The 24,801-nt window shown below is 28.1% G+C and overlaps 2 protein-coding genes and 2 long non-coding RNA genes across 7 annotated transcripts in view; 2 read left to right on the top strand and 2 right to left on the bottom strand.

The window, feature by feature from the left end:
- Positions 1 to 6,689, bottom strand: part of LOC123270844 (zinc finger and SCAN domain-containing protein 2-like) — a 39,021-nt gene extending 32,332 nt beyond the window's left edge. Inside the window, exons 1-5 of one of the 2 annotated variants that reach the window (XM_044736991.1) lie at positions 6,505 to 6,689; positions 6,063 to 6,398; positions 5,127 to 5,300; positions 3,841 to 4,135; positions 3,435 to 3,612 (exon numbers count right to left, since the gene is read on the bottom strand). In XM_044736991.1, coding sequence (XP_044592926.1) covers positions 3,435 to 3,612; positions 3,841 to 4,135; positions 5,127 to 5,300; positions 6,063 to 6,194 — 779 coding nt within the window. In that variant the 5' untranslated portion in view covers positions 6,195 to 6,398; positions 6,505 to 6,689. The remainder of the gene's footprint in view (positions 1 to 3,434; positions 3,613 to 3,840; positions 4,136 to 5,126; positions 5,301 to 6,062; positions 6,399 to 6,504) is intronic. The other variant, XM_044736998.1, reaches the window with a different exon arrangement.
- Positions 6,690 to 14,883: 8,194 nt separating this feature from the next.
- LOC123270902 lies at positions 14,884 to 21,436 on the top strand. Of its 2 annotated transcripts, none has more exons than XR_006510716.1 (4): positions 14,884 to 15,027; positions 15,535 to 15,707; positions 17,059 to 17,265; positions 21,354 to 21,436. It is a non-coding gene; the product is annotated as an uncharacterized LOC123270902 (long non-coding RNA). The 2 variants fall into 2 exon arrangements; XR_006510719.1 differs by lacking the exon at positions 21,354 to 21,436 and adding an exon at positions 17,410 to 17,539 and having other exon boundaries at positions 14,885 to 15,027.
- On the bottom strand, positions 17,391 to 21,491 carry LOC123270868 (two pore potassium channel protein sup-9). The gene is made up of 5 exons (XM_044737016.1): positions 21,332 to 21,491; positions 19,935 to 20,090; positions 19,502 to 19,677; positions 17,926 to 18,255; positions 17,391 to 17,822 (listed from the first exon to the last, which is right to left on the bottom strand). The coding sequence occupies exons 1-5, from the start codon at positions 21,456 to 21,458 to the stop codon at positions 17,508 to 17,510; spliced, it is 1,104 nt and encodes a 367-aa protein (XP_044592951.1). The 5' UTR covers positions 21,459 to 21,491; the 3' UTR covers positions 17,391 to 17,507.
- The window catches only part of LOC123270911, a 112,198-nt gene continuing 108,871 nt past the window's right edge, over positions 21,475 to 24,801 (top strand). For both annotated transcript variants that reach the window (XR_006510720.1, XR_006510721.1), the window contains exon 1: positions 21,475 to 21,604. This is a non-coding gene — a long non-coding RNA (uncharacterized LOC123270911). The remainder of the gene's footprint in view (positions 21,605 to 24,801) is intronic.

Raw genomic sequence — 24,801 nt, 5'->3', positions numbered from 1 at the left:
CTTAATATTATTTTAATTAATGTAAACATTCATTGAGAACTTGAAAAGTTGAACGCATTGAAATAGTTTGCTTGATTTTTCTCAATTGCATAAAAAAAAAAAACAGTCCTCTGGCAAACAGTCCCCTGTCATGTTATATGGCAAAAGACACACAAATATCGAAAAAGCAAAAATTAATTTGGCTATTTATTTATTATGATTAAGGTGATAATTTTGTAGCCCTTGTTAATTTTTTTTCTAATAAAATCAAAAATAATTTGGTCGGACAATTTTGTACAGATTTAAGACGTCCTTACAGAGAATTACCCATATATGTTCATCTTTTTTAATGATTTATTTATTCATTTGGAATTCTATAAAATCATTGTATATAATTGTATTACTTTGAATAGACAATTCCAATTATTTTCTCATAACTTGTGTAATTGAGTAAATTATTAAATATCTACTTTAAATTATTTTTATTAAGTTATGACATGAATGTCAAAGTTTATTATAGAATTTTTGTAAACTGATAAACTAATTTTTAGATTAAATAATGACAATCATGGTACTAATGCGATCATAATTGATGAAATAAAATAATTATAATAGGAGCAATGATAAAATAAATTACTCATATTATTTGTATGCAATAATACTAAAATATTAATTTAATAGAAAAAAATTTTTTTTCTTAAGCCTTATCTACCCAATTTCTGTGAAGTTGTAAATAGTAGAAAAATAATACGTCATAAAGAAGTTTCACTTCTTACCTGTGTACTCTGGTACACACACATATTTTTTTTTTTTTTTTTTTTTTTCAATTTTTGCATCCATTTGCAGACTTTAACACGATTAGCAGGCGGTGATGACATATATTTTAAATAATAATAATAAATTATTTGATGTATATTTTGCGAGTGATTCTGCCAAATGGCCGTGCAAGGTGCTGAGCATTGCTGAGACTGTCATTCGCGTTATTTATTTAATTATTGTCAATTTTTAAATATTAATTTTTGGATAAATTGATTGTAAAAAAATACAAATGTATTTTTTTTAATTATCAAGTCTTGTTACTGTTCTATAAAAAAAAATTATCGAAGCTTAATAATAATAAAATAATTTACCTCACCTTAAAACAGTAATCCAACTCCGATCCGGAAATAATAAATTTTCCGGACTTAACTGCTTGTGCAAGTGATTTCTTCAATATTATTCTATTACACTCGCACTCACATCGATCGGATGTTTAGTTATATTATGCTTTGTCGTAATCTGAGTATTAAAATTCAGTGGAACAAAAATAACAAATAAATAAACAGTCTTGTAGCATGACACTGGCGCAAAATGCAGCCGAGTTATCAGCAGTTAAAATATTTATTGTAAAGTTAAATAAATTTTTAGTTAAAAGAAATAGTGGTAATAATATTTAAATAAAAAATCGGAAAAAAAAGTGGAAGTATTCGAGAGAGGAGCGCTGGAAAATGTGGCAAAACCGCGGATGCGACAGCAAACAGCTCAGCACGTGATTCGGAGACCGCCGCGGCCTTTGCGGTCATCCAACACACGGTTAGTCACGGCCAAAGGAGCCTCTAGCGATTCTTTCTTTGGATGCTAGTGCGCGCAGACAAACCGGTTCGCCAAAATAAAATACCAAGCAGCCTCTCATCAACTTTACTTTACCCTCTCGTGTTCTTATTCTCAAGAAGGACTCGCGATAATGTCCTTCTTGGATGCAATAAAAATATTATTTCAAGAGCGTTAAAATGAGTAGAAAAAATTATTTAGTTGAAAAAAAAAAAAAAAAACCTAGTGGAAAAAAATCAATACTCGCCTTTTAATCAATTTTTATCTGTCTCTCCTCTTGAATCCTCAGTAAATAATAGGACTCTTCTTTTTTCATTGATAATTCTTACGAGTCAGTCAAGCACTAGATCGATGGCTTAGCTTCGTTTTTTACTCAATTAATTTTTTTTTCAAAAATTTCACTTTTTAAGTCTTATAAAACACGCGTATTTTTTTTTAATAAATATAAAATGCCTTGATCACATTGTGCTTGCCAGTTTAAATAAAAAATATTGACAATAATAAAATATAATAATAAATAGTATATCAATAGTGAAATATTAATAATTAATAGTAAATAAATAAGTATGTAAATTGTTGCGTGGAATATTAGGTAAAATATATATAAATAATTTGATAAGAGTACTTTTGAATTTGTCTGAGTGGATATGGAGGTCAGTGAATCCTTGGCCAGTCGAAGTAATAGGCAAGTTACGAAATTCACGACCTATCGATTGTCAGTGATTTGTTTCAGTCAGCTCTGACCGAGTGCGGCATAGTGCCATCACGTAAAGCGTGGTATACTTTATCGACACATCAACATAAACAAAATATTGTCCAATGAAACCAGATAAATTAAATAATCTATTAGATGATACAGAAGTTAGCCGACGTTTTTAATTTTTTTTTTTAATAATTAAATAAGAACAAAAAAATATTTTTTTTAAAATTGCACTGCCAATTTTTAAAGTTTTTTACAAATGAAAATTTTTTTTTAATCATCTTTTTCAATAAAAAAAAATTCTAAAAATTTTCAGAAGGCTAACTTTATTTTCATAGTTAGCCGACGTCTTTAATTTTTTGATTTTTTTAAAATTATTTAATTAGTACTACAAAATATTTTTAAAAAATTGCACGTGTAGTTTTTCAAATTTTTTACAGATGAAAATTTTTTTTTTGTAAAAAAAATTTATGAAAATTTTTAGATGTCGGTTAACTTAATTTTCATACTAGACACTCTTTAAATCATCGAATATTAATTAAATCGGTGGTGAATTTTTATAAATTTATCTGTTTGCAATGAACAAATAATTTTGACTGCGTTTACATCAAAATTTATCAATTTTTTTTAGTTAATAATTTACTCAATAAATATTTAATTTAATATCTTGTGATATAAACGCCGTCAGACTCATGCTATCGATTCAAATACACATAAAATATTTATAGATGTCCAGCAATTTGCATATTTTATTGCATTATTGATTTAAGAAAAGTGCAGTATTTTAAATAACGATAATAAAAATGTCGGAACTATTTTTCAAGTACAATTGATCAGATTGCTGGACACCTGAGGGCCAAAGATGGTTGTGGGGTGTGTATGCACTTACCTCAATGACAAAAACGCTACATGTTTTATTACCCAGATTCAAGATTCAAGACTTTACTGTTAATTATCAATCAATTGAAGAAAAAAAAAGTTATAGTTTAATTTCTGAGTTTAAAAATAAATTCAATATTAAGCTTTAAGATTTTAAATGAGATTGAAGCGACTGGTTTTAAGAAATAAAAATTGTTTGTGTTAAAAAAAATTGTTTGTGATCACCACAACTTTTAATACATCTTTGGCCGTTCACACTTTTAAAAACGGAAATAAAGAAACTTACCCAGTTTTGGTATTGTCTTCAGACTGCTGCATTCCCATTTCAATTATATCTGACAGTTTTTGCTTCTGAAGTCCTGAGGGTCCGGCTTCGCTGCACGGTAACACGTTCACGTAAGTAGTTGATTCCATCGACCTGCTACCACTTGTGTTTTCACTCTCCTCTTTCACCACTTGAAGACCTGATTTTAAAATTACAATTAGTAAAATCTCGTAAAATACTCTTATAAAAAATAAAAAATTAATTAGATTGTTAAGGTAAAAGCCCCAATATATGATCACTCCATGTATTTGTATATCTATACTCACAAATGTAGGTATACAAATACATGGAGTGATCATATACTGATACATGATCATATATTGGGGCTTTTACCTTAGTTAATAAAAAAAAAATAAAAAAATTATACCATCGTCAGCATCACACTCGTCGTCAGAATTGTCATCTTCTTCGGTGTCAATCTCTTCTCCGTCTTTTCGCATGCGGTTACCAGTCGCCTGGACACTTGTCCCGGCAACCGACTGGATACTTTGTAAATTGTCCGTCGAGCTCATCGACACTGCGGGCATCTGTTGGTTCATGATAATTGGTAAACTTAGGCTCATACCGTCGATCATGTTGATCTCCATGCTGTTGGATTGCTCCTCATTGGAGATTACTGTTACATTTATTCTGTTGTCTACCTGCTCTTGCTTCATTATATTCTGCAATGAATTATTGGGTAATAAGAAAATACTCTATTTCTAGATACATAATTGAGAAATGACCCTGTATCTTGTAAACTATTGACATTTTTAAAGATACAAGCTCATCCTGATGTTACCCTCATCAAGACCTTTCATTTGAGTACCCACATCAATTTTTCGTATATTTTATATATTTATATATATCATATATATAAATATATGAAAAATATATAAAAATGCATGTGGGTACTCAAATGAAACTTTTTGATGAGTGTAACATCGGGATGAGCTTATATTTTAAAAAATGTTAATAATTAAGAAATGACTTTGTATCTTGTCTCCTACCGACATTTTTAAAGATATAAGCTCATCTCGATGTTAAATTCATCGAGACCTTTCATTTGAGTACCCACATCAATTTTTCATATATATATATATATATATATATAAAATATATCAAAAATGCATCTGGGTACTCAAATGAAACTTTTTGATGAGTGTAACATCGGGATGAGCTTATATCTTTAAAAATGTCAATAATTAAGAACTGACTTTGTATATTGTGAAATATTGACATTTTTAAATATTCAAGTTCATCTCGATGTTAGATTCATCAAGACCTTTCATTTGAGTACCCACATCAATTTTTCATATATATATATATATATATATATATATATATACATATATATAATATACATAAATATATATATGTATATTATATATATGTATATATGAAAAATATATCAAAAATGCATGTGGGTACTCAAATGAAAGCTCTTGATGAGTGTAACATCGGAATGAGTTTATATCTTTAAAACCGTTAATATTTAAGAAAGTACAGTGCAATTTAACAAAATTATTTATTTAATAAAGCAAAATTTCATAACTTATAGCTCACGTCTCAGCAGTCACATAGTGACTGCGAGATTGCTACTATTTAATTAATTAATCAACCAGTCAATTATATAACATTAAAAAAAAAAAAAAAAAAAAAAAAAAAAATTACCGAAGTCATAACTTCTTGCTCGTAACCCTGCTTGTCCTCGAGTCCAACTTCCCCGAGCCATTGCATCAACTGTTTTTCAGCGTTGGCCGTGGTGTTGTAGAACTGATAACACAGTTCTACCTTGTAAGCACAGTCATCGCATATTTTTTTTGGCAATTTGTCTTCTCTGTTCACCTGTAAAAACAATTATTAATTTATTAGCATCTTAACAATATTTTTTTCTTTTCTTTTTATTACATTACAAGTTATTTATATCGTGTCTTTGAAAAGTATAGAGATAGCGTTTAGTTCTCGGAAGTTTACAGGCAATTGGAACGAACCGGATCGATCTCAAGACAAAGCCGTCATTAACCCGTACGGTTAAAAACTACTAGTAATTTATTCATTGCCATCACGTGCTGAAGAATAAATATTTTAGTGAGCGACAATTTTTTTTTCTCTCTAAACAAAAGCAGCGATATTTTTTCTATTATTTAAAATCAACAGATCTAAAAAAAAAAATACGCTGAGCTACAGGTGACTCTTTTAGACTATGCTCATATTTAAAACAATTAAAAATATAAGTAATTAATTAACAAAATAGATTTAATTTAAATTAATGAGCAAAAGCGCGGCAACGCCAACGCGTCCCGTAAATAAAACAAAAATAATAATAATAAAAAACTTGAAGCTGTAAAATAAAATAATATAACATGTATGTGCATTATTTATGTTTGAATATCCATATTTTGTAAATTAGTAAAGATAAATATAAATATAGAGAACAGATGTACAGTAAGTGATGGATAAAATAAATAATTGAGTGAATACGCATGTAAAATATGATATATTCAGTGATTGAGAAGCATTTTAATAGGTAATATATTGTAAAAAAAAAAAAAAACATTTAGAGTCGTCAAGATGGCGACCAAGAAGTGCATGGCGTAGTTGGCTTACCTTGACCGGCAGACAGAAAGCTATCTTGTGGAATATTTGTCTGGCATCGCCGTCGCCCTCGAATATCGGGACGGACACTTGATCCTTGACAAGACACAGGCGGCACAAATCCATGTAATCAAAGGTGGACATGATTTTAATTCAAGTGATATTAAAAACGCCAGTTCGCGACACCAAGCCGCGCCCGTTGGACGCGTAAGTATAATAAAGTTCGTTTATGGAGAGCGGCACTAACGAAACAGAGATTATACTGTTCTCTAATCTGGTACTACTTTGCTGTTACGTTTCGTCCGTCCTAGCACACCTTAGAGCGCACGATCACACCAACAACTAAAACTGAAGACCGTATTATAGCGTTTAATATTATACGCGATCAGTATAGAGTATTAGTATATGTTTTATATTATATATGTTATGTGTTATAATGTATGCTTTCCCTTACCAGTCACCAGGTTGTTGCTCGCAGGCTGCGCGGTCAGTATATGTGGCCGAGAGTTGCTTATTATCACGGAAAATGGACGACGTTCTTCCTCGCTGCTATAGCGTGTGCAAAAATGGCGTCGGGTGGCTTCGTCGCTCTTCGGCAGGCTCCGGAGCGCTAGTATCGATCGATGCGATGCCCGCGATGCAACGACCCCAGCCGACGCTTTAGTTCTAAGCGATCTCTCTCTCTCTCTCTCTCTTTCTCTCTCTCCCAGTTGCTCTCGCAAGCTAAAATCGAACGCGGTCTCTTTGTTCTTGCCTGCTATATTCTCGGCAGGCCGGCTGTAGCTGTAGCATGGAGGCAGACGCCAAGAGGACAAAGGTAAGACACTGGTGGGGGGACGCACTTCAACAGCCAATCAGATTCTCGGCCTATTTTCCTTGTAAATAATTTATTTTCTAAGCTAGGTGCCGCTTCGATCCGAATTTTTTAAAAAGTTTTGTATGGATGATGCTGTTAATATTCATGGTGTCGTTTTTTAAGTTTGGAAAAAACTTTTTTATTATTTTTAGGAGTTCAGGAGCGAGTTTTTAGTTTCTTGGAAAGATTTAAGGGAGAAAAGTGGGCTTTTTTTGGGGTAATTAGTTAGTTTTTGAGCGAACTTACCGATGGGTTCGGGATTACAAATGATGCGGCAACTTTAAACACAGGTGGCGACACAAGGCTTAAATTTCGGTTATAAGATTTTAATTTGTGAAAATTGGAGAGGATTTATTTTTAAGAGGAACATTTTTAGCGACATTTTTGATAAAAGTAGGAAACTTATTATTTTTCAATGAAATTTTATGTTTAAGTAATTGTTTTGTAAATTTCAGCTGTCAAACAGCTGATATTTTATGGAAATAAAGTTACCCGACATCTAAAAATTTTTATGATTTTTTTTATTAAAAAATTATTAGCAAAAAATAAAAAAAAATTTTCTCACTTGTTAAAAACTTCAAAAACTATAAGTGCAATTTTTAAAAAATATTTTTTAGTTATAATTTAATAAATTAAGCAAAATAAAAAAATCAAAAATTTCGGCTAACTTTATTCTTATAAAATTAAGTTAGCCGACATCTAAAAATTTTAAGAATTTTTTTTTATCGAAAAAATCATTGCAGAAAAATAAAAAAAAAATTTCATTTGTAAAAAACTTGAAAAACTATAAGTTTAATTTTTTAAAAATATTTTTTAGTTCTAATTTAATAAATGAAAAATAATCAAAAAATTAAAAACGTCGGCTAACTTTAATGACATGATATTTTTATGTTTGACAGTTTTGTCATTATTTATAAAGCATTTTAAAATTTTTCCAAGTAATTTTAGTATTAATGATTTAATTAATTAACATTTAATCATTTTTAGATTCATTTTCAAAAATAAAATTAATATTCTTTAAAAATTAAAGAAATTTTTTTAAAAATAATTTACTTGTTTAAAAAATTACTTCAATTTTCTAATTTTTACTAATTTAAGTTTTGTATAAAATTTTCTATTTAATAAATTATTTGATAAATATCAGCTAAAATAAATAAATAAATAAATTAACTAAAATTTTATCATTTTTGGGTTTATTTTCAAAAATAAAATTAATATTCTTTAAAAGTTAAGGAAATTTTTTTAAAATAATTTACTTGTTTAAAAAATTACCTAAATTTTCCAATTTCAGTTTCATATTTTAATATTGTCTTTTAAAATAAATTATTTTACATGAAAATTTTAAAATAAAATGAAAAAAATTAAATTATATATAAAAAAAAATTGTTAAATTATCAAAAACAAAATATTTCATTTTTAATATCTAGATATATCTCCCCCCTAACACTAAAATCGACATGAAATCGATTGAATGTGGATTTGAAAGGGAAATGTAACGCATGTCAGAGATGACAATAATAATAATTCAAGTGGATTAATTTACAAAACTGCTTTATTGTGGCAGAACACATGTATTATCATATATCAGCATATAATTGATAGTCCATTTGTAATTTACAAATTACTATGCGATCTGAAATTGGTACATGTACATGTTGGTATTTGTTTTTTCAATAAATACACGTCGACGTGTGTCTTGATTTTATTTTCAGTATTTATTATCATCGGAATTACTATTAATTCACGAACGAGAAGAGTTCAGATTGATAATAACCAAAATGAATCACGGATTCTCGAAAAAATTGGTACAGCTCGACTTGAGTCGGCGTTTTATTTATTTTTATTACTGAAAAAAAAAGAGATATGTGGAACATTATTTCTTAAAACATTATTTTCCACTCGAATCGTTCCAAATGCATTAACAATCTTATATTTCCTCAATAGGCACTCTCGTCAACGCAGATCTTTGTTTAACTCTTTTAATTGCTATCTTCAATGTTTTTTTTCCTCGAATAAATTGCAATTAAACTTCTCTTAACGCTAGAGGAATTGAAAATGATTGCAACTCACTATAATTAATAAAAAGCCAAATCTTTTATTTTTAAACTTCGCGAATCTCTTTCATTTTATAATTGCTCTCGTTGACATTGCCCAGGTTTATTTAAATCGTTTAAATGTTTCTAAATTTCTACAATCCGTAAAACATTCTATCAATACGTGTCAGTTTTATTTTCGACTCCTTCTATTCATTTCTATCTATCCATTTTTTTTTTTTTTTTATTCATTTCTTCTCAATACACCCCAACTAACGTTCAATCAATTGTATCTCTTCAATTACTATTATTATTATTCTTATTATTATTACTATGATTAATATTATTATCTTAAATAATGTTAATCAATCACTTGCGTTCTTTCGATGCACAAATAGTTGTTTTTTATCCATTAGATTGAACTTTATCAATTAACTATACACTTAATGTTATAACAATAGCAAAAATTTATTTATCGTATTTTTGCTCTGACTCTCATTGTTTGTTTGTTTATTTTTAAAACTATTATAAATATATATTATATCGTTTATTTCTATTAGAGTAATATCGTGCAATGATAGAAGGATTTTTTTATATTTAATAAGCTTTATTAACTGTTAATAAATGATTTTTTTAACATAAGATTTAATAAATATTTATTAACAGTTAATAAATTATTTATTAAGTACGATTTATTAAATGTTAATAAATATTTGTTATCAATTAATAAGTAATTTATTAAGTACATTTTATTTACTGTTAATAAATATTTATTAATGGTTAATATTTGTTAACTGTTAACAAATATTTATTTAAAATAAAAAGCAAAAATAGCAATTTTCTTTTGACACTTTTTATAACTCGATAGCTGGAATGCATGATAATAATTAAATTCACTAAATAAATTAACCTTTTTAATAATTAAAAATATAAAAGATAATTATGAGCTGTGATAAAATTTCATATTTTACAATAAACGTTATTATAATATAATTTAATTATTGCAAATAACTTATAAAGATGATTTTTATTTACAAGCAATCTTCATATCATATAAAATTGCAAGCCAAACAAATTCACTCAACAAAATATTTATTAACTAATAATAAATATTTATTGAATGTTAAAAAATATTAAATAAATTAAATAAGTGTCTTTAAATAAATTAAATTCTTAATATTTAATAAATATTCATTAATGGTTGATGAATATTTGTTAACTGTTAATAAATATTTATTCAAAATAAAAAGCAAAAATATTTATTAACTGTTAATAGAATTTATTAACTATCAATAAATACTTATTAAGGGGGGAAATACGTGTAGAAGGTCGTTTTCATGCTGATTTTCATTAATTTTTTTTAAGGTATAAGAAATTAATATTATTTATTGAAACTATCAGGTCATTTTATACATCTATTTATGAGTATTTTTTCGTATTAAACAACAATATAAGTTAACAAATAGCGGAGATATCAGCTGATACACATCGTAGGTTGTCATCCGATTTAGCAATCTGTGTGCAGTTTGGAAGCCACAATTTTTATTTGAAATCAATGGCACAGAAAAATTACTTCATTTATGTGTGTATCTTCCATATGAACCTCAATTCCACAAAAAAAAAGTAAAAATTTCCATTTTTCACAGGGCTGTGAAATTAAGTCGTGATTTTTTACCACTTTTTCATACATTGTCTATTAAAAAAAAAATAGTTTAAATAAAAATATCGCTTTCGATTGAAGTTCATATTCAAGGTAATTGTATAAAGAAAATTATAAGCCATATCGCAAGATGATTGGTTTAAAACTCTTTGAGCTAGACTGCACACAGTTTTGAAAAAACTCGTTTCGAGAAAAACGCGTTTGAAAAAAAAGTGACAGAAAAAGTTAATGTAAAATAGTATTAAAGTAATTAATAAATCGCTTATAACTTTTGAACGAATGGAAATTTTGACTTTAAATTTTCAATCTATATTTTTGAATAGTTTTACAAGCGATTTATAAAAAAAAAAAAATTGAATCGTTTTAAGCCTGTACACGTATTTCCCCCCTTAACTATTAATAAATATACTTTCCTCCCAAATAAATATTTATTGAATATTAAAAAATATTTACTAAAACTTAATAGATTAAATAATTGTCTTTGAATAAATTAAATTATTAATAATTAATAAATCCTTCTATCAGTGTACACTGATAGAAGGATTTGTTTATATTCAATAAGCTTTATTAATTGTTAATAAATTATTTTTTAACATCATAAGATTTAATAAATATTTATTAACAGTTAATAAATATTCATTAATAGTTAATGAATATCTGTTAATAAATCTGTTAATAAATATTTATTCAAAATAAAAAGCAAAAATATTTATTAACTTTTGCACGCCTCATAGCGCGAAGCGCGTGAGGTTGTGCTTTATACTCGACTCGTCAAGGTCAAGCAATTTTGTGACCTTTAAATGTCTCTATCACAACCATATTACACTTATACAATAATATAAGTAGATGTACACGGAGAAAACACTTAAATTAAACCATATTTTACTTTCTAAAATCATTTCATGTAGCTATTTTGAAAAAAAAAAACGTTTTGAAAAAAATTTTTCTCACCTCCGGGCGGAAAGCGTCAATTTTCCTCCCGCTGCGCTAAACGAAAATGCCGCTTTCCGCCTCCGTCGAGGAGAAAAATAGTATACACACCACGGGCAGTAAATAAGAAAGCCTCAGATCACATGTTTATTGACCTCGGCTTCGCCTCGGACAACAATTACATGTGATCTGAGACATTTCTTATTTTACTGCCCTAGATGTGTAATATACTATTACGTGAACGTCTGGATGTCACCCCATTTTGGATGTACCAATGATTACTCCCAAACAAATTGATATTTCAAGACCGGACCTTTTTTATTAGTTTACGAATGCGATGAACTGGGTCCGTATTTCATATCAGTAGCCTAGTTTACGTATTTTTTTTTTAAATTGAAATTTTATTAAAATTTATTACGGTATAACCGTACAAAGACAAACGAATTTTTCTTATTTGTCACGTGAAAACTATGGCGCCACTTGATAAAGCTAGATTTTTTTAGACTGCGTGCGCATATAACAAGAAAAAAGGACGCTGATATTTAAAAAAAAAAAATACTCTGTAAGAAATTACTTAATTATAATTTTCTTTTTTTTTATCAGTTACACAATTTATTTTTTCTTAAAAAATGAATGAGCGTTATGAGGCGTGCACTTTTGGATTTTCCAAACTTTTAATAAATATTTTTTAACTATTAATAAATATTTATTGAATATTAAAAAATATTTAATAAATTAAATAATTGTCTTGAAATAAATTAAATTATTAATAGTTAAAAAAATCCTTCTATCAGTGTATTAATTAAAGATTATTAACAAATAACTTAAAAATTAACCGGGAAGATTTAGCAAATAAAAATACATTAATTTAGCCATGATATCCTTTGAGACAGTTTCAAAATGGATTTAAACCACACGCAGTTGGAGGTATGCCACAACACATCACGTTCTGACAATTTAATCAGCCTTCAAATTAAGCTAATGGAAAATATTTAAATTAGCAATCGTAATCATAAACCTCTTTATAATATCGGGTCAAATTAAATGCGTCGGTACTGAAATTAACAATACTGCCAATATCAGGGTAAATCCTTCAATCGCTTTTTACAAATTAAATAATAATAATAAAAGCAACGTGTTTATTTTTATACTTAAAATCTTAAACTCTCACTAATCGTCGACGCTGGGACAGTTTGGTCTAAAATTCGTTGGCAACTTACATATTTTATTTTAATAATATTTATAATTTATCTTTATTAATATTTATATTATTTTTTTACTCTTCTTCGATACGTGAGATAGATACGTGATATATTTGAATAATTATTTATAAATTTATCGTTTCAGCTAAAATTATAAAATATTTATCGACGATGGAATAAAATTGTTGATGAGAACAAAGCTAAATATTTAATAACATTTTTGAGTTAAATATCCAATTTTAAATCTGCAAAAATTGTTAACGAGAGCCAGATAATAAATGGAAGAATAATTCAATTATTTTATAAGTTAAAGATTAAGAAGAATAAGAAGAAGAGGTAAAATTTATTTTTATATACCATTTACGATATACACTATTATTAATTAATTGTTTATTATTATTATCATTATCATTATTATTATATTCAGCTGATTTTCAGCGACATGACATATTACGAAGGCCATATCTTTTAATTCGTAAGTCGCAAAGGAGCCATTAGACTCTTCTTTTGCCTTATTTTTAATTAATTTATTTAATGAATTAATATTACTATATTACAGTTTTTTTTTTTAATTTAATTTACTTTACAATTTTATTAACAATCATACTCTAAGTAGTGTGAGCGCTCCGCCTCAGACTCACGTTGTATTGTGAGAAATTCTCGCTCACATGTCGTATTAATCATATTTCTATATAATAGTAGATTAATAATCCGGTCATGTATCTTTACTCTCATTCATTATTATAGCCATTTGTACTCGTGAAACCAGCAAAGCACATTATCCTCATATCTCTAATTGTGTCCCATTTCTAACTAAGCTCCGTCGTCTTAATTTGACGGTTTTACATGTAATGTTCCAATAATAACTATCATACTTAATAATAATAATAATAATAATAACCATAACGATAATAATAATTTTATAGCATACAATTATAAACATAATACTTAATTAAATATTTCTAAGGAAATTAATTTTAAATGAACCTTAAGAGCTGGAAATTTTATCATCACTCAAAACTACGTAATACAACCCAACACAGAAAAAAAGGTTCAAAATATTTTTTTTTCTAAGTATTTTCTTTGACAAGAAATTTCACTTATTCCAACAAAATTCTCTTGCTTTAAGAAATACGTATCTTGATCCAAGAAAATTTATTTAAGCCAAGAAAATCTTGTTTTGAGGAAATTCAGTCTCTTGCTCCAAAAAATTTAGTTCTTGATAGAAGTAAATTTTCTTGCCTTAAAAAAATTTCTCTCTTGCTCCAAAAAATTAAATATTAAGAAGGCGCGCAGTAGCCCTATCGGATCCGGCCCTTGCTTGCCAAAGCATTGGACCGGGTTCGAGTCCGGCGTACACCAATGAATATTTTCAATATTTAAGTGTATTATTCTGCTCAGCCCAAAAAATAAAACGAGTTCCAATCTCAAAAGTTTACCCCCTACCGTAGTCGCTCATGACCTTAGTAGCTTATGCGACTTTAAACAAATTAAAAAAAAAAAAAAGAAAAAAAAATATATATAAAGATAGAAGTTAATTTTCATTAATATTTTCATTGATTAACATATAAAATGGGAAGATCAAATAATATTTCATCATTTTTTTTCATTTAACATGTATAATTGCACGCTAAAATAATATAGAATGTAGAAAGTAGGTGGCACTGCTTCCCTCAAGTATCTAAAAAGCTTGATCAAATATAAAAATTTATTGAATCAAGTATTTATAATAATTAGAATTAAGAAAAAATTACTTCTACCAAGAATAAAATTTCAAGAAATTTTTCTTTCTGTGTAGTTTCAAATCCCCTCATAGATAATTCTTTTTCTCTGATAAATACGAGCGATAATTAAACAATGAAGTATCATAAAAATTCTTTATCGATTTAAATTTGTGATTGAATTATTTGAAAGATTTAAAATAAGCAGCTAACTGTACGGATTTTTACAAGGCATAAAATCATAAAGATTAAATCTATAATATAATATATTATTTATCAATAAGTATTATTATTATATTTAATATTAATTAATAATTACTTATATTTATATATATATATTTGTACATGTAGATCTTGGAATATTTCAAATACTTGATTGACCCGTTTCGAAAAATTTATTTGTTACAATGTCAAGCGGTTAGCAAAGGATCATTGTCGTGTGATTTAAATATTTAAACCATCTGATTTAATGAGATACACTTTGGCTAACGAGACACACCAACAAGTCTATGGATTAGACCTTAAAGTTAAGAAGTGTAAAATTCGGAATTTAATCGTCACCGCTTCTGCGTTGTGTTTTTATTTTTTTTTTTTATTTACTTTTTTTTTCTTTGTATTGTATTTTTTTTTATCATCCATTATCATTATTAATAATATTTACATCGAGGCACAAAGTCACCTCAACTCGTAGCACCTAAAACTATTTTGTATTCATTATTATTATTATGATTATTATTATTACTATTTTTACTTCATATATATACATATAAATTGCAAAATTGTTAATGAAAAATTTTACTTCTCTTAAAGTTTGAACGTAGATATATATAATATATTTTATTTATTTATATTTACTCATTTGTATTTATATATAAATAATCTGTTATGGATTTTTATTCTCGCACTACGGAACACATGGTCACTTGCCTGCTATTAATAATAATTATAATTATAATTAAATCAGTAAATTAAATCAAATTTAATAATATTATTATTCTTTTTTCGTTTTTCTTTGTACAAGATTATCGAGATTGCGCCCAGTACTCTCGACATTAATTTTTGTCTCGTATTTTTTTTTATAGGGTCACACTGAATTACGAGAGTACACGGACTCGGCAATCTCTGGTGATTTAGATGAGGGCAACTGAGACTACTACGGTACAGTCTGAGTCTGAGTGTGAGACTACCAGGAAGTACATGGATCGGATTAACGCATTAACGTTTGTCTAGTCGAGCTTTTTTGAGCGAGGGGATAGTAAGATTTAACAAGATTTATTCTTTTGATAATAAGAAAATTTATCTGATTAATTTTACTTTTGGCTCCATGTCTAAGTATCATTTTTTATTTTAAATATCTAACTACTCACTTGAAATATTATCCTTTTAGTTTTCTTCAATTTTTAAATTAAAATATAACCATATTAATAATTTTTTAAGAAAATAAAATTGTTAAAAATTAGTAGCTAAGTAAATTACAATTATAATTTTATTTTTTTTTAATTATTATTAAAAATTAATAATAAGATTATTATTAAGAATTTAAAAATAGAAGGTACTGTTAAGAAATACTTTCAATAACAAAATGATTATAATTCTTTGTACACAGAAAACAAGGTTCACTTCATGGAAAGAACAAGATAACACTGGATATAATCCTAGATTATACTCAGTGATATCTGTGGTGAAAAAAAATTTCAGATAGTAGCAAAAAAAAATCCAGATTATACTGCGTGATATCTAGATTATAATTATTATAATCTGGATTATATTCATTGTAATCTGGATGATACTCATTGTTGTCTGGATTATACTAGCAACTATCTGAAATTTTTTTTCACTCAGTTGAGCCAGAAAATATGTTTTTTCCTAATTATTTTCTTGAGCGAAAAAAAATTTTTTTTTTATACAAGAAATTTCACTTGTTCCAACAAAATTAATTCTCTTGCTTTAAAAAATACGTATCTTGATCCAAGAAAATTTATTTAAGTCAAAAAAATCTTGTTTTGAGAAAATTCAGCCTCGAGCTCCAAAAAATTTAATTCTTGATAGAAGTAAATTTTCTTGTCTTGAGAAAATTTCTCTCTTGCTCCAAGAAATTAAATATCAAGATAGAAGTAAATTTTAATTAATATTTTTATTGATTGACATATCAAATGGGAAGATCAAATAATATTTCATCATTTTTTTTCATTCAATACGTATAATTGCACGGTAAAATAATATAAAATTAATATCAAATATTCAAGAGAAAAATTTTCTCAAGGTGAGAAAATTTTTTTCTCAGCTGAAGTAGGTGGCACTGCTTCCCTAAAGTATCTAAAAATCTTGATCAAATGTAAAAATTTATTGCATCAAGAATTTATGATAATTTGAATTAAGAAAAAATTACTTCCGCCAAGAATAAAATTTAAAGAAAAATTTTACCTTCGGTCTTCCTTCACCCGAAAATTTTCTTAAGCCAAGAATTTTGTTCTCCATCAAGAAATTTTTTTTCTGTGTACTGAAATAATCATTTTTAACTTAAATTAATTAATTAATTACAAATTCATTAATTTTCAATAATAATGATATCACATAATATTTAGACATGACTCCATTTGTTTCAGAAAACCTAACTTGGATTGCAACTACACAGTCACCATAGTAATTACAATAATAATTATCGGAATAATGAATTTGGCTAGAGTTTTATGGCACGATTGAGATTGAGAAATAAATCTCTGATACGACGAGTCGTATTCATCCTCACAATACTTAATTTTCGTATCACATTTGAATTACATATTTATAATAATAATTGTTAATCTTTAAAGGTAATTTTTTTACTAATTATATTAATAAATATTATTAATATTAAATATATATATATATATATATATATATATATATATATATATATATATATATATATATATATATATATATATATATAATACGAATAGAATAATGGTTTACAGGAATGGAAGTGTTATATTCAAAAAGACGCACGTCGCGTCATTTGGTACTGCAGTATTACGTGAGCGGGTGTGGGCATTGTTTTAACTGATGGAGGTCGTCAGATGCTCGCTCGGTGCTGGTAAATTGGCGGTACTTGAAGAAGCGGCGTGAGAGGCGGCGGACGAATGTCATCCCTAAAATTCGAGGCCGGAAACTGCTGCATAGGCAGCAGATGCGAGATCTTTCCGGGCGAACGCCGGACTGTGAACCGCGGTCGCCGCTGCTTCCTGTAAAACCCAGTACACCTGCAACTGCAGACCGACGCGTCGTCTACCAGGGATATCGTGTCACCCTGGTTCCCCATTTGCCCCGAGAGTATCGAGCCGTTGGCAGTTATCACGTCGCCCTCCAGTCTGACAGCCCCTTGCGCAGCCTTTAATTATTAAAGTTAGTGTTTTATTTTTTTTTTAATTGTTATTACACTTTATGAAGTAACATTACTTTTAATGTTTCGGTAAATTTATGTAAGTATGTACCTGGAGCGCTTCTGCTTCATCTCGCCTCTCATCCTCCGTATTCATCGTGACAAATCTGAGGACGAGCAAGTTAAGCGAGGCGGCAACTATCGCCAGTCCAAACAGGATAAATATTAGCGCAAATATTACATACTCGGGTTTATTATCGAGCGCATTGTCCTTCTGCAGCGCTACCATGTCGCCAAACCCGATCGTTGTCAGTGTTATGAAGCAGTAGTATAGAGAATCGAAGTAAGTCCAGCCTTCGTATCGTGAGAATGCAGCTGCGCCACACGTTATCGTCAGACTTGAGAGAAACGTCACCACGAAAATTAAATTTATTTCCGATGCCTTTTAACAGAAAAATTATTTTTCAATTTTTTTTATATAAAATTGTCAATTTTTATTTTTTATTTTTATGAGAAGTGTTTGATGTCATTAGAGGGTTGCGGATAATGTTAACAATTTTTTACTAAGAATAAAAATTAATTTTTTTCATTTTTCAGCTCTAAAAAATTGAGTAAAAAAATTAAATATTCTATCTTTAGATCGTTTGTATCTTGAGAACTATTGACATTTTTAAAGATATAAGCTCATCCTGATGTTACACTCATCGAGACCTTTCATTTGAGTACCCACATCAATTTTTCATATATTTTATATATATATATATATATATTTCACAAATACCATATATGTAAAATATATAAAAAATTACATGTGGGTACTTAAATGAAAGATCTCGATGAGTGTATCATCAAAATGAGTTTATATTTTAAAAAAGGTCAATAATTAAGAAATGATCTTGTATCTTGTGAAATATTGACATATTTAAAGATATAACCTCATCTTGATGTTATGCTCATCGAAACCTTTCATTTGAGTACCCACATCAATTTTTCATATATTTATATATATATGTATATATGAAAAATATATAAAAATGCATGTGGGTACTCATATGAAAGCTCTTGATGAGTGCAATATCGAGATGAGCTTATATCTTGAAAAATGTCAATAATTAAGAAATGACCTTGTATCTTGTGAACTATTGACATTTTTAATGATATAAGCTCACCCCGACAATACACTCATTGCGACCTTTCATTTGAGTACCCACATCAATTTTCCATATATTTTATATATTTATATATATTACATATATGTATATATGAAAAATATATCAAAATGCATGTGGGTATTCAAATGAAAGCTCTTGATGAGTGCAACACCAGGATGAGCTTATATCTTTATAAATGTCAATATTTAAGAAAGTACAGTGCAATTTAATAAAATTTTTTATCTAATAAAGCAAAATTTAGTTTATTTACTTAGTTAGTAGTTAGTTTTTAAATTTTTAATTAAAAAAATCTCAACCTTGATTTATTATTTTTGATTGAAAAAATTTTCCGAAAATTAATATTGTTGATAAAGTCAACATAGCGATAAATTGGGCCAAAATCGTGTGTAGCAAATTTGAGGAGAATTAATATAGATCTGTATAATAATAGCTTTTGTATGATTATTCCTTTTGTCTGGACGAGTAGAATTAGCAATAATGAGGATTATTGAATGCGGGGGCGAGTGGGTAGGCTACCTGAACGTCCTTGCAGTTGAGTAGTTGTTTGACTCTGCGTATGACGACGGATGAAAATTTATTTAAACGCTCTCCGATGCTTTGAAACATGACGAGGCCCAAGGGTATGCCGATCATCGCGTAGCACATCGTGAACAGCTTACCGCTTATCGTATTTGGAGTCGAGTGCCCGTAACCTGATAATGAAAGTTTACTTGAGTGAGGAGCAGTCCAAAAAGTCAGAAAATAGATAAAATACAGAGTACAGGGACAAAGTTTATGGCCAGGATAGGTACTGTGCTATATACGGGTGAAAAATAATCGACTAAAACACGTAAATTCGCTTAAGCGCTATGAAATTACGCGATAGAACGGCATGTGATTTTGTGAGATTGAATTCGTGGGGGTCGAGGGTGAGGATGATGGAAATAGTGAGAGCTGCGTGTGTACCGACCGATAGTAGTGAGGACCGTGATGGCATAATAGAATGCCCCGGCAAATTTCCACTGCTGGCCAGCCTTGTGTGGTTCCGTCTTCAGCACCACGGTTTCCATTATTTTGAAGTCGTCTTCGCTTATGTTGTATTTGCGTTTTACCATTCTCTCGATGGCTGAAATTTTTTGTATTTTATTTAAATTAATAGAATAAAACGCATTATAAATGAAAATTTAAAAGCGTTAAAAAACCAATAGATTAATTTAAAAAAAAATTTTTATTTTTATTTTTGCACTTGAGAAATTTAAAATTTTAGACTTTTGGGTATAAAAATTAAAAATTATTAATTTTTTTAAGCAAAAAAATTAAAAAAAAATTTTTTTATTCGTTTTAATAAATTAAAAAAATTTATTTTTCATTATCTATATTATTAAGAGAATAAGAAAAATTTTGTCTCCATTATCTCTAGATACATGATTAAGAAATGACCTTGTATCTTGTGAACTATTGACATTTTTAAAGATATAAGCTAATCCCGACATTACACTCATCGAGACCTTTCATTTAAGTACCCACATCAATTTTTCATATATTTATATATATTATATATATGTATATATAAAAAATATATCAAAAATGCATGTGGGTACTTAAATGAAAGGTCTTGATGAGTATAACATCAGGATGAGCTTACATCTTTAAAAATATCAATAATTAAGAACTGACTTTGCCATGTTGTCAACTATTGACATTTTTAAAGATATAAGCTCACTCCGACATTACACTCATCGAGACATTTCATTTGAGTACCCACATCAATTTTTCATATATTTCATATATTTATATATATTATATATATAAATAGATGAAAAATATATCAAAAATGCATGTGGGTACTTAAATGAAAGGTCTTGATGAGTATAACATCAGGATGAGCTTACATCTTTAAAAATATCAATAATTAAGAACTGACTTTGCCATGTTGTCAACTATTGACATTTTTAAAGATATAAGCTCACTCCGACATTACACTCATCGAGACATTTCATTTGAGTACCCACATCAATTTTTCATATATTTCATATATTTATATATATTATATATATTTATATATATATATATATAAATATATGAAAAATATATGAAAATGCATGTGGGTACTCAAATGAAAGCTCTTAATGAATGTAACATCAGGATGAGCTTATATTTTCGAAAATATCAATAGTTAAGAAATTACAGTGCAATTTAACAAAATTCATTATTTAACAAAGCAAAATTTTATTTATTATTTAGTTTTAATAGATTAAAAAATTTTCAACATTTTTTAAATAATTGAAGGAAAAAAATTTTTTTGTATTAAAAACGCGACTCAATAATAACTATAATTCATGATAATGAATATAAAATACTAATTACCGTCTAACGCTTCTTTGCGCAGTTTTTCCGTCTCGGACTCGAGGGAGTCAAACACTGCAGCGCCGATAAGGAGGTAGGTGAACGTGCAGACGATCAACGATAGGGTCCGGACGTTTTGCTTCTTCATTCTCTAGTGAGCCACATGCTCACTAGCAGGGCCTCGGCCCTAACTACTTGCATTGCTCAGTGGAATACACCGTGAGGTACCGGGCCCATTTTGAGCCCTTCTGTGTCTGCCTGTCTGCCGTTCCTGTTTATCAACTGCAATCACAGGTAAATAACAACCCTTTAAATAAAAACACAAAACAATGTTGTACGCAGAACTTTCAGACATATAAATTCACCATTCGTTAAAATTTAAAAGCTTATCTGCAATTATAACTTTTCACCGCGGAAAAGTTTATATGCTAAATAAATTTTAAATATTTATGGCGCATAAAAAGCTGTGTATGCATTAGTACGTTTGAATTTACATAATATATTCATTCATTTTTGAGCTGTCGGTGATTTCAAAAAATAATTTCACTCTTTACTACTTTTAATCATGACTTTTGTTCTTGAATCATGGCCTGGAGCTCGGGGATAATTACTGGAAGTATATTCCCAACTTTTACAAGCGCCTTTGACTTTATGTTGTCATTAATAATAAGAGAATAAGACAGTGGAGTAATATAAGGGTTAATATTATTCGGATATTCTTCTTGAGAGCAAGAGATCCGAATTTTGTTACATAATTGATCTATATTTATAAGTGTCTTATAATTGGTTAATTATACTAGAGGGATAACTTTAGCAAAGGGTATGTAAGAGTAAGAAAGGGTCTCTGAGTAATTATTTCTCTTGCACAAGGGGCTCAGTCAGCCGTGAGATAGTTTTCTAAAGTTCCAAGCTGTCCTGATTTTCTGACTTAGACTTTATCCACTCTTCATTTACTCTCTTCTGCTTTTATTATATCTTTTTATTTTTTTTTAACTTTGCGATATCAAAAGAAGGACATATAATTGACTTATTTTTTTTATATTTCGATTTTATTTAAATTTATTTTCATTTTAAAATAATTTTTGGTCAATTCAACTAGTTTGAAGATTATTATTGGGCAAATAAATTTTTTAATTTTATTATTAAATTTTCTAAAAAATAATCTATATTATTAAGAGAATAAGCAAAATTCTGTGGCCAGTGTATTTATGTGATAAAATGGGTAATATTCAATTTATGATGATAAGTATTTAGGCTGCACTCGAAAATGCTCAATCTCTAGATTCATAATTAAGAAATGACCTTGTATCTCGTGAACTATTGACATTTTTAAAGATATAAGTTCATCCCGATGTTACACTCGTCAAGAACTTTCATTTGAGTACCCACATCAATTTTTCATATATTTATAAATATTACATATATGTATATATGAAAAATATATCAAAATGCATGTGGGTACTCAAATGAAAACTCTTGATGAGTGTAATATCGGGATGAGTTAATATCTTAAAAAATGTCTATAATTAAGAACTAACTTTGCTATCTTGTCAACTAATGATATTTTTTAAATATAAGCTCATCCCGACATTACACTCATCGAGACCATTCATTTGAGTACCCACATAATTTTTTCATATATTTTATATATTTATATATATGTATATATGAAGAATATATGAAAAATTGATGTGGGTACTCAAATGAAAGCTCTTGATGAGTGTAACATCAGGATGAGCTTATATCTTAAAAAATGTCAATCATTAAGAACTGACTTTGCTATCTTGTTAATTAATGATATTTTTGAAGATATTAACTCATCTTGATGTTAGACTCATCGAGACCTTTCATTTGAGTACCCACATAATTTTTTCATATATTTTATATATTTATATATATGTATATATGAAAAATATATGAAAAATTGATGTGGGTACTCAAATGAAAGATCTTGATGAGTGTATCATCAAAATGAGCTTATATCTTAAAAAATGTCAATAGTTAAGAAAGTACAGTGCAATTTAACAAAATTCATTATTTAATAAAGCAAAACTTTATTTATTTTTAGTGCACAAATTACAGTTGCCAGTAATACTAATTTTTTTTTTAATTTTGAACACATCTTTTGACTTATTGAATAACTTCTTAAATTTTTTTCCATTTTCCTTTAACATTAAATAAAATGACTTATTTCTGTCGATTCATAAATTTCTTTAGTACTCCTTGCAAAAATATAAAAAAGGAATACAAAATATAATAAATTCTAGCCAAGTAAACATTTTACCTTTAGTTTGAGCTTTTGTTTATCTTTTATCAGTGGTCCAGGATGGAAGTCTTAAAACCAAAGTCGCTACAGGGGCGTTCCGGTTGCCCGGTTCCTCAGAGTTTGGCTCCGTGCACCTTTGACGACAATTTGCTTTCGTTTCTCTGAAACCAAACCAACTGTGCTTTAGCAAAAAATAAAAGTTAAAATACACTTTTTTATTTTATTCTGCTCGCTTCTGTTCTCTCGTATTTTTTTATTACACAACCAGAGATATAGGGCAAACGAATGACGTCAGTGGGATAGCAGTTTGGTTAGTCGAGGAGAAGAAGAATGAAAGAGAAGCCAACCTGAAGGCCGATTTCGCTTTGATACGATCCTCCGATAAAAGTGACGGGAAAACGTCAAAGGAGACTCCGAGACTCCTCTGTCCCACTCTGGTCCGGTCCGTTGCCCGCCACCCGGAAAAGATATGAGGGACCAAAAGACAAGAATGAGGGTTGAGGATGAACCTCGACCCTGGAAATAAACCGATCTGCTTAGGCTTCAGTCTTCGTGTTCTACGTTTACCTTTGACCTCACCGTCCAAAAATATAATAAATTATTATGTCCCAAACAAGAATAAACTCTCGGGATATAAATGTACTTCCAATATTATTTTATCGGGGTTCTATAATTCGCTGACAGTTTCTGTCTCTCAATTTATTTTATCTTAATATATATGAATATTTTTGACGTTTGCAATTTTTAACCACTTCTATGAATAATATTTGTGGAATTTTAATTAATTATTGATAGAATCATTAATTTAAATTTCAAAAATATTTATTAAGTAAAAATTATAATAAAGAAATAACATTATTAAAATTTTACGCAATGAAAAAATAATCAATTTGTCTTAAAAAAAAAAATTTTTTGAACCGAAAACTTCAAGTTTGATCATCTTAAATTAAGTAGAAAAATTTTGAACTAAGAAAAAATTATTGATAGAATCTTTAAATTAAATTCCAAAAATTTTTATTAATTAGAAAATATATTAAAAATTAAAGTAAAAAAATAATATTACTAAATTTTTTATGTTAATTTTACGCATTGAAAAAAAAATTAATTTGTTTCAAAAAAAAGTTTTTTGAATCAAAAACTTCAAGTTTAATCATCTTAAATTAAGCAGAAAAATTTTTGAACTAAGAAACTGTTCTTGTTTTGAGTAAATTTTGTACTAAAAAAT

Source organism: Cotesia glomerata, linkage group LG1 (assembly GCF_020080835.1).
Source record: "Cotesia glomerata isolate CgM1 linkage group LG1, MPM_Cglom_v2.3, whole genome shotgun sequence".
NCBI lineage: Eukaryota > Metazoa > Arthropoda > Insecta > Hymenoptera > Braconidae > Cotesia > Cotesia glomerata.
This window is presented reverse-complemented; position numbering and strand designations above follow the sequence as displayed.